The 17,952-nt window shown below is 32.1% G+C and overlaps 1 protein-coding gene across 3 annotated transcripts in view; it reads left to right on the top strand.

The window, feature by feature from the left end:
• Galphao (G protein alpha o subunit) overlaps positions 1–15,414 on the top strand; it is a 259,119-nt gene extending 243,705 nt beyond the window's left edge. For all 3 annotated transcript variants that reach the window (XM_072520493.1, XM_072520494.1, XM_072520491.1), the window contains one exon: positions 11,585–15,414. In XM_072520493.1, the coding sequence (XP_072376594.1) occupies positions 11,585–11,772 (188 nt within the window). In that variant the 3' untranslated portion in view covers positions 11,773–15,414. The remainder of the gene's footprint in view (positions 1–11,584) is intronic.
• The last annotated feature ends 2,538 nt before the right edge of the window (positions 15,415–17,952 follow it).

The raw sequence follows: 17,952 nt of genomic DNA, 5'->3' as shown, positions 1-17,952 counted from the left end.
TAGTAAATATCTGTCTTAAGGAAGTAAATTAATTAAAAGAGTAGTATTTCTTAACTAACTTTTAATATTTTTATTCTTAGTTTTATACATTTATTAAAGACAACATTAGGAAACATATAGTCTACGAAATACATATAAAAAGACAAGAGACAAGATTTTAGACAAGAGGAATTAGTAAAAAGAAGCCTTTTTAGTGACAAGATCGCTATTTGATTTTAAATACTAAAGATGAAGACCGGTATACTATGTAGGAATGTGACACAATTTTAATGAAAACGCATAGAAAATTCTTTGAAATGAGCAGTTGTAAAGTTACTTTTGTTAATTATTATTGCATTATATATATATTTAGGGATTCTACAGTATTCACTTCCTTCCCTCGCTCAACCGTTTCCATCTCTCTCTGTTGTTCCATTCTCCATCGTTTAGGCCTCTCTTACTCATGGCGTCGTCTACTTCGTTCCTCCAGGATTTTCGGGGTCGTCCTCTTTTCCTCCTTCCTATGGGGCTCCATTCGGTTATTCTCTTTATCCATCTGCTGTCGCTAGTTCTTCTTACATGTCCATACCACTTTAATCTTTTTTGTTCTATATATGTTAGTATGTCTGTTTCTATTGATGTTCTTTGCTTTATTTCGTCATTGCTTCTCCTATCCATTCTTGTTACTCTGCAGCATCTTCGCAGGCATTCCATCTCTGTTGCTACTACTTTACTGCTGTTTTTCTTGTTTATGATCCAATTTTCAGCCCCATATGTCATAATACTTCGCACTAATGTTTTATAAATCTGCGTTTTTGTCTTCATATTTAGGTGTCTATCCCACCATACTGAGTTAAGTTGTCGGATTGCTGTTCTTGTTTGTCCTAATCTTTGTGTAATTTCTTCCTCCGTTGTTGCCTTTTTCGTGATTATAAACCCCAGGTATTTTAATTTATCCTTTCCTTTGATTGTTACGTTGTCATCAATCTGTAGGTCTTCTATGTCTTCTTCACTTGTAGATAGGTACTCTGTTTTCGCGAGGTTAATATCTAGGCCAGCCTTGGTATATTCTTCTTGTAGTTTCTTCATCATGTAGCTGAGGTCGTCTTGGTCTTGTGCAATCACTACCTGATCGTCTGCAAAGCTTAACGTATATAGGTATTCGTTCCGTACCGGTACTCCCATGCCTTCGCATTTTCTTTTCCATGTAGTCAAGGCTTTTTCTAAGTATATTTTGAATAGGGTTGGAGATGTGGAACAACCCTGCAGGAGCCTTTTTGTTGTGGTGAAGTCTCCTATGATTCTTGTTCCCATTTTAATGGACACTTTATTTTCTTTATACAGAGCTTTTGTAACTTCTATGAGCTCCGTCTGTATTTCTAATTTGTACATTGCCTCCCATAGTTCTGACCTTGGTACAGAGTCATACGCCTTTCTCAGGTCCACAAATGCCAAGTGTATATCTCTATTTTTTGCTTTTTTCTTTTTCAACAGTTGTTCCAGTGTGTATATGTGGTCTATGCATGATCTTCCTGCCGTGAAGCCTGCCTGATCCTCCCCGATTTTATCCAATGAGTAAACGATTTGGTCTACATGAATGCAGACTTCTGTACTTGATCCTTTAGACTCTTGATGTAGATTTATGTATAATTCTGTATTTTTCATATCTGATAAACCTTCTTCTTTTTATTCTTCTTCTTCTTCCTCAAACAGAAAGCTAAAACTTGCAATTACACATTCAGAAAACTCGATATAGAGACTAGCGAAGACGACAATCAAGAAACCCAAAATAAAAACTCATGGCAAGTAGTCAAAAAACGTAAATTTACAAAACAAAATAACGATCCCAATTCTAAAAGCTTACCATCAACAAAAATACAAAATCGATACAGTGTATTATCAAGCGCCGAGAGCCCTGAACAAACTAAAACAAAAAATACCAAAACCACCTCCAATATTCGTATATGGCGTCAAAAAACTTTACACATAGGGTCAATAACATTGAACAAATTGTGGAGGAAGAAACGTACTATACTAGAACTCTGCCAAACGACACTGTCAAGATTACAACATATATAATAGTATTGCTGATGTATATGCCTGATAAGAAATTGTTCACCACACTTACCAAATAAAAGAAGAACGTGCTTACAGAATGATAATAAAACATATCCATCACTCTATACCCACAACAGATATAACAAATAACATTCGACACAGACAAACAAAGGAATCTGATAATAAAATACTGAAAACTTTGGTTTTCAACATTTCCACAAAATTTATTTTAAATTATTATCACTACAGCTGTTTCGGCTAGAGTGCCTTTCTCAAGTGATCTATTTTTGGTATGTGTTTACACGTTATAGTCTTTAACTGAATAAGTTGAGAAGGGGAGAACTGTTTGTCTCAAGTTGGTCATTCAGAATTATATCTGTGTTTTTTATTTTGTTAATTTCCATATATTCTAATAAAGATAGCTTAAGGCCTTTATTTTGAATGTGAAGAATTTGAAATTCGTCATTAAAAGAAGTTTTTGAAAGATTGCTGCTACAAAGCATATGCACAGATCATGAATTCCTAACATTACTACAAAACATCAGTTTGGTTTTCGGGAAAATCACTTCACTACCCAACAAGTCCATCCAATGATAAATAAAATATCAAAAAGTCTTGAATAAAAGAAATACTGCAACGCTATATTTCTAGACATCTCACAAGCGTTTGTCAAAGTCTAGCACAGAGGTCTGCTTTAGAAAATAAAAATAGCACTATCCAGTAACTATTTCCTTCTACTCAAATCCTACTTATCTGATAGATATTTCTCTGTAAAATGCAATGACCAACAATCCAACCTCTGCCCTATCAACTCCGGAGTCCCGCAGGGTAGTGTTCTAGGGCCGCTGCTTTTCTCACTCTACACAGCCGATATACCACAGACTAATAATACTGCAATCACTTCATTTGCTGACGACGTAGCAACACCAGTCAGCTGTAAATGAAGATCCCATACAAACCTCATAAAACCTGCAACATCATCTGAACATACTCCGTGATTGGTATACAAAATTGAGTACAAAAGTAAACAAAACAAAAAATATGCCCATCTGTATGGAATGGAAAATGTAAGAATACCAACAATAACAAATGCTCGATACCTTGGCCTCCATCTTGACCAACGTCTCACTTGGAAGAAATATACCCAGACCAAAAGAAGACAGCTCGACTTCCGGCAAATGTATTGGACGTAAATAAAAACTTCACATCCAAAACAAAATTCTTCTATACAAAGCCATAATCAACGTCGCTGAATATCATCCAAAGATTCCACTCTAAAGTGCTAAGATCGATAGTGGATGCACCATGGTACGTAAATAATCAAACACTTCACTACGTGACATCGACATCAGAGAAGAAATCTACCGAGCCACGAAGTCACAAAATGAACGTACCATTCCCCATGAAAATAAGCTTCTTCTTCTTCAGGTTCCTTCTCCTATCGGAGGTTGGAAATCATCATCGCTATTTTAATTTTATTGGCCGCGTTTCTGAATAATTCTAATGAGCTGCAACCGAACCACTCTCTCAAATTTCTTAGCCAGGATATTTTGCGAAAATAAGCTAGTAAAGGAATTATTCAACAATGGTCCAGCCACAACAAGACTAGATAGAATCTGGCCCCAATACTTACTTTAAAACTAAAAGAAAGTAGAATAAGGTGAGACATCATTGGATGTCTCTCCTTCACCCCCAAAACCAGTAACATATTTACTTAGTATTCTGTAATGATGTAGATTGTAAATAAACATAATTATAATTATAAAAATAGTATATTACTTTATGAGGCGGAGAAGCATGACTTTTCTTGACGCCCCGCGCATAATAGAGAGCAAGTCAAGAAAAGTCGCTTCTTTGCCGAATAAAGTATACTATTTTTTCTTCAAACGTAGCAATTTTCAACCATAAATAGTACAATTCATACGCTATTTTTACTCGAAATTAACTGTGAAAACTATCAAAGTCGTCTAGATGTTAGAAATTAAAATAATTAAGTCGTCGGTGGGATTTGCGTCTCCCTGGTTACAGTTGTTTGACAGTTGTTTGCAATAATTAAAGACAGCTTATTGTTGTTGCAACCGCAAGCGCAAATTTAGTGCGAAAATGGAAAACCTAAACGAAATTGAGTCCGCGGCTAATGATGCAGTAGCACGTTTGGGGCCCTCCAAGTCCGGAATAAAGTATCGGTTAGCGTACAAGCACCTCCAAGAGTGGTGCGATACAAGAGGAGTACGGCAAAATATAATGGAAAATGAAAATAAATGGAAATCTTCTACAATGTGGTCACGATACTCTATGATAAAATCCGAGTTAGTTATTAGAAAAAATCTGGATATAAAGTTACGTGCCTTTCTGAAAAAAACAAGCGAAGGATATACTGTAAAGAAGTCTAAAGTTTTCACTAAAGACGAGTTTGATAAATTTTTGTTTGAAGCGCCAGATAAGTTGTATTTAGGATTAAAGGTAAAAAAAATTATATTGCAAAGCATGTAGTATACTCTACTAAATTATAAAAATATGTCAGATTGTTTTGTTAATTGGGGTTACCGGCGCCTGTCGATGCGACGAAATGGTAAAAATGAAGACTGTGGACATTGAGGATAAAGAAAATGTAATAATTATCAAAATCCCAGACAGTAACACACGACAAATTAGATCTTTTACGATAATTGGTCAAAACTACATTAAACTGTATAAAAAGTATGCATCACTGCGGCCTGAAAATTTCACAGAAAACTGATTTTTTTTCAAGTACCAAAATGGAAAGTGTTACCGAAGCGTCATGGGAATACATTCGATCAGCGCAGTAGCCCAAAAAGTAGCTAGTTATTTAAATTTAAACGATGCAATCGCATACACGGGTCACTCTTTACGACGAACTTCAGCAACACTTTTAATTGATGGAGGCGGAAATCTAGAATGCCTCAAACGACATGGGAGCTGGAAATCAAGCACGGTTGCCGAAGGATATATAGAGGATTCAATAAGAAATAAGAACGATAATGCTCAAAAAATTTTAAACCCTCATGATTCGCCAACATCGGGAATGATTGCTGAAAGTTGTTCTCGACCATCAGTATCATCAACAATTACCAATGCGTATCAAGAATTGGGAACATTTTTGCACGGTTTCAATTTTGAAAATGCCTCATTAACTAATTGTACTTTTAATGTTACTATAAATAAAAATGGTGTTTAATTGTTGTTAATGACATTATTTGTATTGTTGCTTTGTGACATGTTTCATATTGTTGCCATGACAACATTTTTCCCTCCGCCGTAAAGAAATGGGAAAAAAAACTGCCGGCGGAGACATCAAACTTTGACAGAATCAAGTTAGATAAGTAATGTCATCATTATTTGACGTTTGAAGAAAAAATATATTTTAAGCCTATGATCCAATCTTAGTTTACAAAAACAAGCATTTGCATGTATGATATTCTGAAAAAAATATAAATTGTAAAATACCTTCTAAATTATTAAAATATCTTAATAATTAAAAGTAAAGTTTCTGACACCTTTTTGACAACGGTTTACTTTTAGGAAGTTTATTTTTGTTTTTCTTAAAAATATGTGTTGAAAAACTACCTAAGATGTCACAGGACAAATCTCAAATATTTTTATCAACTGTGGAAATACCATTGTTTCCTCGGTTCTATTATCTTCATAGATTCTATGTATTTTGCAAAAATTCAATTATCATTAGCATGTAGATGCTACTTCTATTCTTGGTGATTCGTTCTGCAACATTTTATAAATCTTCTTAAAATATAGATAGTAATGCTGTTAAATAATAAAAATTTTAGAAATTCATATTTACATTTTTGGCAATTTATTTTCAATTTGGAAGTATTGCTCAAAATACAAGCTAAACATATAAAATTAAAATATTTACTATTTCGGTATTTTTGTAATAGTATAGACTGAATTAGATTCAGAATTCACAATTCTTATTTTTGAACAAAACTAGAGATAGTATATAACTATAGTCATATAATTAATTATTGTGTTGTACCTTTACAATTTTGCTCTAATTTCCCGTGACAATTAATATAAATCCCTTAGATTTGACTACGTAACCCACAGAAATATTTACATAATAACTGCTTTATTTAATGGTGCCATAGAACCCTTACACACTTATAATCAAGAACTATTCACTCCCATGAACACATTTTTGATTTAAATATTGCATGTTTGCCAACCATCCATCTCAAATTTAAGCTTCGTTTGGTAAAAGGCCAAAAGATAAGGCATTTACGCAACATAATTTAGATCTTAAATCAAGATTCTAATGCGATTAGAATAACTTATAAGGAACTCCATAAATTTAATTTAATTGGTAATATTTTACCTATGTATGTCGCTTTGCACGTTCCTATTAGTACATTGTCAATATAATTTGCTTCGAGATATTTTCTATTGAGAAATATCGTAAGCTAATATGACTGAACGACCACCAAATAAAAACAGACAAAAATGTTCGCATTTATTCTTACATTATTCAGTCAACGTTGAATTTCAATATTTTATTCGTAATAATACTTTTAAGCAAAATTTTCATCAACATTCCAAGTCCAAGAAAGATATACTGATCTCAACGCTTTTCTAACAATTCAATGAATATTTTGTAAAAGTTACTTGGCCCCAATATCTATTAACGTCTGTAAACGTCTAGTAGTAATCAGAGCCAGGCCTTAAACGGAAAGTATACTAGTGGGAATTCGTACTCTCGAATTCATGTCAGTTATTCCCTTTTCAAGATAATCGATGAACAAAATAATTGGTCGGTTTGGGCGCCATACTTCTGCTACTGTCCATTTCGCCAGCTACTGATTCGACTACAAAATAAAGTGGTTGATCTATGTTTTATTTATTGTAATATAAACGCAAAAGTCCTGTTATTTGCGCTAAAACAGCTCATTAACGCTCTGAATCGTTGCTTTCACAACTTTTTCATTGTCACATGTTCATTTAAAATGGCGAATACACTGTTTCCTAAGATCTTTAACCACGATATACTAACGCTTCTTGCGCATACAACCGTTATCGCTTGACGTCAGAAGGGAATCTCGATTCTAAGGTATCATTGCTAAATATAGGTGGAATTTTGTTTTTTCGAGATACTGTTAATTATTCAATCCGAATACTGCCCAAAAATGAAATGCCTACGAGAAACTAACTTTACTCCTCCAGTATATATTCACCAAAACGATTTAAGTGTTTTTGTAAAAATACTATAGAATTAAGGCATGTACTGTACATATGTGAAATTTTTAATATAATTTCAGAGTATGAGAACTGTATTAAATAGGGCTGGTTCAATATATTAAGGAGACAGTAATTAAGGTTCTACATACAATAAACAATCAGGAAATTGGAATACTTGGGGCACATCATGAGAGGTGAAAAATACAAACTACTAAGGAATATAATGTAGGGTAAAATCAAAGGCAAAAGAAGCTTAGGAAGACGTAAAATCTCGTGGCTACGCAATCTCCGTGAATGGTTTGGATGCAGTTCAATTGAACTATTCAGGCGCGTAACCAACAAAATTATATTTGCCAGAATGATTTCCAATCTCCGATAGGAGCGGAACTTAAAGAAGAAGAAGAATACAATAACCAAATCAAAATAATAAAAGTTTTACCAATATTGCTGGTGTATTCACTCGCGGACTCGTACGAGTTTGTCTGCCTCGAATTAACGGTTTTACTCGATTGAGTGATCGAAATATCACTTCTATTCAGCACGAAAACTAAGATCAGAGAGCACATTTGCGTCGGTTGTATATGCGAGTCAACAGCAGCGAGTGATAGAAAAATTATTTCTATTAGCTGCGAAGGCCAAGATCAGAGAGCTGAGCACAATGTGTCTGTTGTCTATGCGAGTCAACAGCAGAGAGTGATTCGCGGTATTTTATCTAGTTGCTACCGGAACAAAAATCAGATAGAGGTGTGAAAACGTCCGTCTTTGACGAACACAACTAGGAGAGAGAGCGTAATTTTTGTTTGCTATTTTAAAACTGTCTGAATGTCTCAAGGGGTGGGGTTAAAATTAGGTAGAAATTATTACTCAGGGTTGCATTAAGGTAATGATTTTTTATATTGAGGTTGATACTGTAGGATTTGATATGGCGAAAAATATAACATTATTTTTCTCATGTGAAAAAATTCAATAGACCACGAATCCTTTTCACTGAACTGATTGATATTTTGAAGCAATTGCGATACAAGTTACATAACACATAGTAAACTCATTTGTAATATTTACTTGCCTACTAACGTACAAATTCGTTATGATCGCAAACTACTTATCTGATATCTACACCACGCATAATTCTAGCAACATAATGTGGAGCTTCCAACAATGGGATACAAATTTTAGTAGGCCAAATATTAGAGAATATTATTACTTTTTTGATCTTTTTGTGGAGGTTGAACGAACTCTATTTACGTTCTAATATCTCGATTTCTTTACACTGTTCTTCCAGAATTCTGATTTTAGCTTCTCAGACAGCTTTTCTTATCTCTCTATCTAGACGCTGATATGCGGCGTAGTCTTTCCCCTTGGAAAGGCTTCTGTCGCATCATGTGTAATATACTGGCGGTCATCTATGATTTTTTTCTGTCATTTTGGCTCGCAGTAATTGTTTAATATTTAGCTCAGAAAGGTTTCCTAAGTGGTTTATTTCTGTTTCAACTAAATTAACTACTTCTGACTTAGATATGTTGTTCTTCAGATATTCCCGTATGTGGAATATCTGAATATTTGGTGTCATTATGTCTTGGTTATTTAAGATATATGTTATAGGATTAGATTTGTGGATTTTTTTAAATTTAGGCTAAAGTGGGTTATGTTCTGACTTAATATCTGCACCAAAGTAGGATTTTACTGGTATGATTTAATTTTTGAATCTTTGTTTATTAAAATATAGTCAATCTGATTTCTTATGCCTCTCTATATAGTGACAAGAATCCCCTTGTGGACTCTTTACACTCATAAAAATCATGTGTAACCCATTCACTCCTTAACAATGGAAATTCTAATCTTGCCATTAATAAGCACATTACAATGAAAAATAGTTAATACAGTACTTTTAAACCGTTAAGATTCTAGTTCTGGGCTCGGCGATATTTGAACCATATTTCTAAAACATATTTAATTTTATATGGATTCTTTTCATATGGACTAAACCTACGTCCTGTCTTAAAAAAAAAACGAAAAACCACCCAATCATGTGTAATCATATAGATAAATTTCAATTACCTATTTCCATGAGCAAATGTTTAGAAACCGTGCTAGGAGAAAACAATGATCCAAAAAACTTCAAATCCAGCAGTCTAGTAAACTACAAAGTTAATTTCATATTTTTCTTTCAAGTTTTAAATTCTTCTTCTTCCTTCTTATATGTAGACTTTAAAGCCTGTTTCTTCAATATTAGCCTCCTAAATTGTTTAAATTGTCGCACCATTTTTTTTTGGTCTGCCAATACTTCTTCGTCTATTTGGTGACTTATCTCGTGCTATTCGTACTATCCTATCCTCTGCCATTCTACTAATGTGTTCGTTTCACTCCTTTCCGTTTTGTCACCCATCTATTTATGTTTTCTATATTGCATGCTCTTCTTATGTTTCCGTTCTGTCCCTATCCAATAGACTTTTCCCTGATATTCGTCGGAGTATTTTTATCTCTGTTGTTTCTAGTAGTCGTCCCGTTTAAGATGTGTGTTTTTGTGTCTTGTCTTAGATGTTTGTTCTTCCTATAGATTGTGTCATTAACGTTCGGTTCCACCAACGTGATCTAAGTAACATCTTACGTAACTTTAGCGTAATCAAAAAAATTTCTTAGTTGAAATTTGCGTTCCAGCATACAAGTTTTTACTTAACCTAACCAAGGAAAAAACTTAAATTATCAAAGATAGCAACTTTGCAAAATTGTCAAAAATTCTTATCCTGTTAACTCATTGTTAATAAAGAATCAACAAAAAAAAATTTTGATGATGTCTTTAATTTCATTTTAATATTTATTCTAAATGGTGATCACATGATTCTAACTCGATGTCACATGGTGATCTTTCTTGTATATTTTGCGAATCTATTCTGTCTGATCCATTTTTTCAAAAATCACACACTATATTCTATATACCTATACACGATAAACTACTGTAGCGTTCGGTACTCTCTTATCAACTAAACTCACTCATAACATCGTTACATATATATACCAAAAAGTATTATTCTCGAATCTTCTGGGGTAGTCCCACCTCTAATTCGTTGTTTGACAAATGGATTTCTACAGCGCTCGATACATCGCGAAGGTTCTCGAAGCCATTTCGAGATGCAACCGTTACATAGGCCATGCCGAAAGCATGTTCGTAACACTACCAACACTTCAGTTGAATTTAAAACAAAAAAAAATATATAAATAAAAATCCCATCAACACAAAAATATACCTACGTAAACTGTATATACACTATAAATCATTATATACTACTGTATACTATAGATTACGGTAGAATTTACAAAAAATAGCTATATAATAATCAAATTAGGTCGAAAAAATGCGAAACCTAAAGTAACATCGACAGAAGAAATTTAACCTCACTTAACCACGTTGGTGGAACTGACACTAAGAGATCCCGTCGCTTTACTTGCTTTTAAGCTTTGTTGTCGTTCTTCTTCAGCATCTCCGTAATCTAAACCTTGCTTCCTGCTTTATTATTTTCCCATCAATTTCGATTTTACATCGTAGTGGGCATTTAGATGTTGTCATACAGTTGGTTTTTTCTGCTGATATTATCATATTGTATTTCTTGGCTGTTGTATTGAAGATGTGTGTTAATCTTTGGAGCTCGTCTTCTGTCTCGGCGATTAATGCGGCGTCGTCTGCATAACATAATATTTGGATTTCTTTGTTCCCCATTCTGTAGCCATGACCTTTACGTACTGCTTGTATTAATTCGTCCATTATTATATTAGTGAGAGAGTATAGAGAAGTGGGCTTAACGAGTCACCCTATCTGACTCCGCTTTGTACTGGTATACACTGTGTTAGTTTTCCATTTATCTTTGCCTGTATTCGATTATGGAAGTAGATGTTTTCGATGATTTATGGTTTGTATGATTGGTATGTTTCTTTTATACAGTAGGTGTAAGACGTTTTAAATTGACGTGCAAATTTATAGTATCAATGTAATATTATTTAGACAGTGTAAACGTTATCTTAACATAAAATCAGTGGTCCTACATTTTTAGAACCGAATTTAGACGAAAAATTTGTTAATTTTTGTGACATCATGTTGTACCTACTGTTTACGGATGACAACATTGATCTATGGCGTATAACTATTATCAATATGTGAATATAATCATACTCTAGTTCTATGACCTCGAAACTTGAGCATTGTCGTGGCAAATAAATTAATATTGAATCAATGTTACCTTTTGAACGATCATTGGCTCAAAATGTTATGGTTACTTTTAACCGAGCAGTCTTTTTTAACTAGATATATTATTTATTAATTAACACATCAATTTTGTTGTAGGTGCGCAAGAATACGGTGAAGCCGCAGCGTACATTCAAGCCCAATTTGAAGCGAAAAATAAATCGACAACCAAAGAAATTTACTGCCACATGACATGCGCAACAGACACGCATAACATCCAATTCGTCTTTGACGCAGTCACTGACGTTATCATCGCGAATAATCTGCGCAACTGCGGCCTCTATTAAGCAACATTTGTAATTATTCCTCTTCTCACAGTGACAAGGTGATACACCCGGTATATATACATATGTGTTTTTTTTTCTGTTCTCTACGGGTCGTTCTGTGTCAGATAGAAAAGATTAATTGCAAAATATCAAGACATTTTAGAAAATATGGCATATAACAAAGTTATGCTAGGAAAATAATGTTAAACCTTTAGTTTACTGGTGATGTTGTAACTCGTAAAAATACCGTGTGCAAACTTCCACTTTTCGGAATTATAAAAATGTAAGATTTATAAGTCTACATTGATAAATTCCTCTTCCTTCAGATAAATTCTAAATTTTCCATTCGTGAAAATTGTGAAACATTTAGACGATTTTCTAAGGTGCGTAGAGATTGTTTTAGAATATGCCATTAAGAGTTGTTAACATATCTAGTCATATAATGTTACCTTCAAAGAACTAAACTTCTTATAAAGTATGGAGCCAAACAATTGTAATGGAACGATGATACCTAATTTTAAGTGGAATTTTTTACAGATGAAGGCGGCTTTAACTAGTATTGTCTATTACAAATATACCAAATAACAAATAATGGATAATCATACTAGGAACTTTAGTCCATCATCTAACAAAAAACAGTACGACAGATTCCATGATATTGCTAATGATTTTATTATTGAGAGGTTTGTTCACAATTATGTGCAACGTTTAAAAAGAAATATTTCTCAAGTCTTAAATTTTTTTATGAGCATTTATATTAGTATTGTCATTCCATTATATTCAAGTAGTTAAGCTGATATCCTGGTAAAGGTTAAATAAAGTGCACTTTTAGAAGCTGCCATCTAGCCAGTTTGTGATAGTTCTCCAAAGAGAAACCCTACCTGTCGCACTTGAATATATCCCAACTTATTCACTCAATCATGTCGAAATCTACATATAAATACTAAATAACGATTAACAATACAAAAACTGCAGGAAATGAAACCAGTAAAACTTGTTCAATTAAACGAAATGCGATTTTTTAAAGCTGATTTTATAATTTTAGACATAACCTCACTTAACCTAAAAAAAAACAAAAAATGTCAACCGATTTTAGAAGAAAATGTTTTCTATTCGAATTTACTATCAATTAAAGTATGTTTTATATTAAGATTAATAGTAAGTAAAATTTAAAACTGTTAATATAGTTTAAACAATATTAAAATGGTTTTATAAAAACCCTTAAAAGGGCAACATTACAAGCACGAACGTTTTCGGAACAACTGTTCCATCATCAGGTTAAAATACAGGTTACCATGCCTGAGCCACCAAAATATTTGGGTAAAAACCCTTTAAAATGTAATGTGTTACCAAAGATTGTACATGTTGTTGATAATATTATATGATGTTTAATATTTTAATTAGATTTTACTTCAGGTAACATACACCCATGCTTAAGTGAGTTCCAGTGTCCGGAGAGTAAACCTCTTCAAACGGACTACGGTTGGCAACTGAGCTACGACTGAGCTAAACGGACTACAGTTGCCAACCGTAGTCCGTTTGAAGAGGTTTACTCTCCGGACACTGGAACTCACTTAAGCATGGGTGTATGTTACCTGAAGTAAAATCTAATTAAAATATTAAACATCATATAATATTATCAACAACATGTACAATCTTTGGTAACACATTACATTTTAAAGGGTTTTTACCCAAATATTTTGGTGGCTCAGGCATGGTAACCTGTATTTTAACCTGATGATGGAACAGTTGTTCCGAAAACGTTCGTGCTTGTAATGTTGCCCTTTTAAGGGTTTTTATAAAATAAATTATACCCACATACAAAGACTAACCTCTTTTGTTATACGTGGTATACAGCCAGCTACAGGAATTATTTTCCTTGTGGATTTTTTTTTTTTTAAATGGTTTTCATTCACAGATTATCTTTTTAAAATGCTTAGAAAAATATTGTGCATTAGATTTAATAAGTCTAAACCGTTTTAGAAGTACGACAAGCTTTGTATTGATGAAGGAATTTTGGGATAGTGTGTTACTTACTAATATTAAATCAAACAGCCAAATTTGCAAATAATTTAAATTTAAAATTTGGTTCATTAGTTTTAGATAAGTAACTCAATTGAAATTTTACCGGTAAATATTTTTGTTTGATTCTGATCTGTCTGATACAGAATGGCCCTTTTTTTGAACGCCTCATACTCTCCAACTTTTGATGAATTGCATCACTTTTCTTAAAGGGTGGATACATGGGGTAGCACAGAACTGTACCAAAGTTGAGTGAGATGTTGAAAATGTGTTCTTTTTGTTAAATGAAGATCAGTTGAATAATTATTAGATTGTAAAAATCATGATGGATGTTCTGAATACGAAAACACAGCAAATTTAATTCTGTTTTTCTATATAAATATTAAAAACATTGTTTAAATGAAAAACTATTTTACAGTGTGATGTTACTACATTTTTGTAATTGTCCTTCTGGTTAGCATAATTTTAGCACCATTTAGTGGATTCTTACCTGCGTTCACAATGCGTATCAAACGATGCGTTTAATTAGGGATTTCTATTGTTCTAGAACCTCCAAAAAAAGTGGTTTTATTTGGTATAAAACTAAAAATCTAATTTGTGTAAGTATCAACAATAAGATATGATTCTAGAGATGAAAACGTGTAGATATAATAACAAATAAAATTGTGAAAAAAAGCTATAAAATTGTAACATTTTCCCCTCGGGAGTGTAATTTTAATGTACTCTCTAGTACAGTAAATCAATATACGATGTGGAATGAATCATGAGCTAAAGAAATATGTACAATTTATATAATTTACTTTATAAAAAGTTTAGGCGCACGTGCAAATCGTTCATGCACATACGTCAAACCGTTTTCTACAGTTTCCGTTTTTTACTTCAGAAAATCATTGAGGGATAAATGTGTTTGATAATTTTTTTAATTCAAGCAAACGGAATTAAAGTTGCTGGGTTATTCGCCGTATTTTTTCCAAAATTGGAAAAACTAAAGTAAGTAGCTTTGTGCTTAATGGAAGGTCTACAATTTTTTGAACTACATTAAACTCGAAATCAGTTATAATTACCATTTAATGTTTTTATCAAAATGAATGCACAATATGTTGAACATACGCGCACATTTTAACCGCTGGATTTATCAACATTGTACAAAAACTTGAAACACATTTTAACATTTATTTTTTTTTTGTCTGAAGGAAAAATTTGTAGTTAATCAGTTAGTGTTAATTTTGTGTAAAAGAATTTGTGCCATTAGAAGAGATTGCATTTATTGTCTTTCGCTGAAAAGGGACTGGTAATTTAATTGTTATTTGAGTAACATATTCTTTATTTTCAGATCAAAATAAAAGACCAAAAAGTGAGGTTAATTCAGTTCAGATAGGTGTATTTGTTGATTTTTTTTTGTAGTAAAAAGGTATTAAAAGTTATAAAGTTCATTAAAACACTAAATATTCACTATCCCAACTATAGATATTAATAATTTTCGGTGTGTATTTCTAAATATTATCGATTTAGAACTAAACAAAACAAAAGAAATTTTAAATACTGTTCTACAGAATATTCCTTTGTAAACCATAAAAATTAAAATAAAATATTGATTATTATCAATCATTGCTTATCAACGACACTTTTACACGAACGTAATACTACGTGATCTACTAAAATCATTACATCCATGAGTTGGGAGTGAACCAACCTTATGAATATTTCCAAACAAGCTACTAATATTGCATTTCGAATATACTCTTAAAATAAATTAAGTGTTACTCGAAAAATTCAAAATATGCTTAGAAGCATTTGCTGGTCTCATGGCTATCAAGAAATAACAGTCAGTCGATTTTATTTGTGAGATACTACAAACATAACCTAAAAATAATGTTATTGGCTGTATTATTACATAAGAGAGACTTGCGTAATTAAATACTGCTGGGATAAATGCTTGAAGACGATTAATGCTAAAAAACTAAGACTTCACGCTTATTTATCAAATTTTACAAACTAAGTTGTAATATATTAATCTTAGGAGCTTTTAGCTGTTATTAGAAATGAAATTATTTTGCGATAACTTGTATATTTATTTTAGAAAATAACGTGTGATCTTTTTGTTACCATCATCACAATGATCGGTTCCTTTTCTAGCGAATCTTTAGTTAGGTATGGTTAACAACACTTTTTTCGATTACTTTTGGGCTACTTTTTATAACTTACCGTTGTCTAGTTTTGCCACTTTAGCAAAAGATATCCCATGAATCCAAAGATGAATCCAAAAAAGTGTTATCCTGTACCAAATTATCATGTATTAATTTTTTTGTAAGTTATTTGTTTTCTTTTAAAGTATTTTTGTAAGTCTAAGTAATGTTATTTATGTTTATATAATTTTATTAAGATTAAAACTAACTTTATTAGATTTATTACCAAATATTTTTACAAATATGTACCTATATGAGTATACACCAGAACCAAAATTAATACTTTCAGCTCAAAATAGCATGCAGATGACTTTATTTATTAATTATATAGGCAAAATCTTTGTATACTGAATAAAGTAATAAACAGGAAATTTCTATGATTTTACCAAACTTTGTTTGATTCATATCGCAAATCTTAAGAAATCGCTTTCAAGATACGTACCATGCTATTTATATTTTACATTCTCAAGTCAGTTTCCCAATAAAATCTGTTTAACACAATAATTTGATATTATACTGAGGATACACACATTATCCTCAGAATTATCAACTAAGCAACTATTTCAAAATATGAACATCATACACACTACATCCAAACTCAAATATCAACAAAATTTGTTTGTTCTTTGTAATTATAAAGAATAAATTGTTCAATAGCAGTCTGCCTCCATTTTTAATTGCTCAAAATGCAATAATTATATTACATCCAAGTAAGAATATTCATTGCTGTTTCTGCAATTATTAAAATGACTAAGTTATTAAAATGACTAGCTTCTTTCCAAAAAAGATAAAAAGATCTGGACTAGTTACTTGATTTTAAATATCCAGTTTTGCAATAAAATAGTGTTGCAAAATAAAAGAATTGGAGTTTTACTGTATTGTACCGAGAAAGTAAACCGTTTGGCTTGTTGGATCGTAAAACACAATTCAGTCTAGTTTTGTGCGGTCCAATTCTGTAACAGATACAGAGAACTACTAACGAATATCTATTCAGCAATAAAAATTACGAGAAGAAAAATGATAAAATTGGAAATTTTTACTTTATTGTTGAAATTTGTGTCGTTGATTGACATATTGACTGAAAAAAAACATTTAAATAAGCTATGTTACTCGATATATTCGTAGAAATATCTATTTGTAGAATACATATTTTTTACCTATATACTGCTTCATATAGTTACTTTCTGTTAATAAATATGAAGAAGCATATGTTTTTTTTCTTACTTGTATCCTGTTTTAAGTAATTGCCTAATAGTTTTTTTTTAAATTTTCTCAGAACCAGAAGTGAGAACTTCCTCCATAGTGCTCCTTTATAACTTTACACCACATAATTTTTAACGCCTCATTTGAATCCGTCATCAGTTTTTCTGTTTCAGTTTTGGCTGATCTAATCTTGGAGAGAAAAACCGCAAAAACCGAGAGAAAAACCGATCAAATTTTTTTATTTTTATTCAATAAATTAAAGCCATAGAGAGAAACCATAACAAATGCAACATAAACAGGTTTCTTGAACCATTAACTTATTTCTTCTTTGTAAAAGTGATAATCTGACCTGAGAATTTGAAAATTGTCTTTTAATATTATAGCGTGGTACCTAAGTGCGGTTTGCAGTGTTCAAAATATTAAAAATAATTAGTACCAAGCTTGAACATATTAACGTATTTATAGCAAAATCTTACGTTAAAATTCAAGTGTCCAGTAAATGACATGAATTTGTATGATTTAGAATCAAGTCAATAACTATTTATCAAACTATTTGATATCAAAGTTTGATACTTGCTCAAACAATTCATCTTAAGGTAGTAAAATGACATTTATATCATTAGTAAGTAGGAAATTGTTTTATAGTGACAGTGTTCTTATGAATGCTACATTCTGGATAAAAGGTAGGTATGGCTATTAGAGCCTCCTCAATTTGCGATAACCAATGCATAAAAATACTTTGTCATATCGTTTGAATTACCACGTATAAGCAATAAAAAAAAAGAAACCG

The sequence above is a fragment of the Diabrotica undecimpunctata genome, chromosome 1 (genome assembly GCF_040954645.1).
Source record: "Diabrotica undecimpunctata isolate CICGRU chromosome 1, icDiaUnde3, whole genome shotgun sequence".
Classification (NCBI taxonomy): Eukaryota; Metazoa; Arthropoda; class Insecta; order Coleoptera; family Chrysomelidae; genus Diabrotica; species Diabrotica undecimpunctata.
This window is presented reverse-complemented; position numbering and strand designations above follow the sequence as displayed.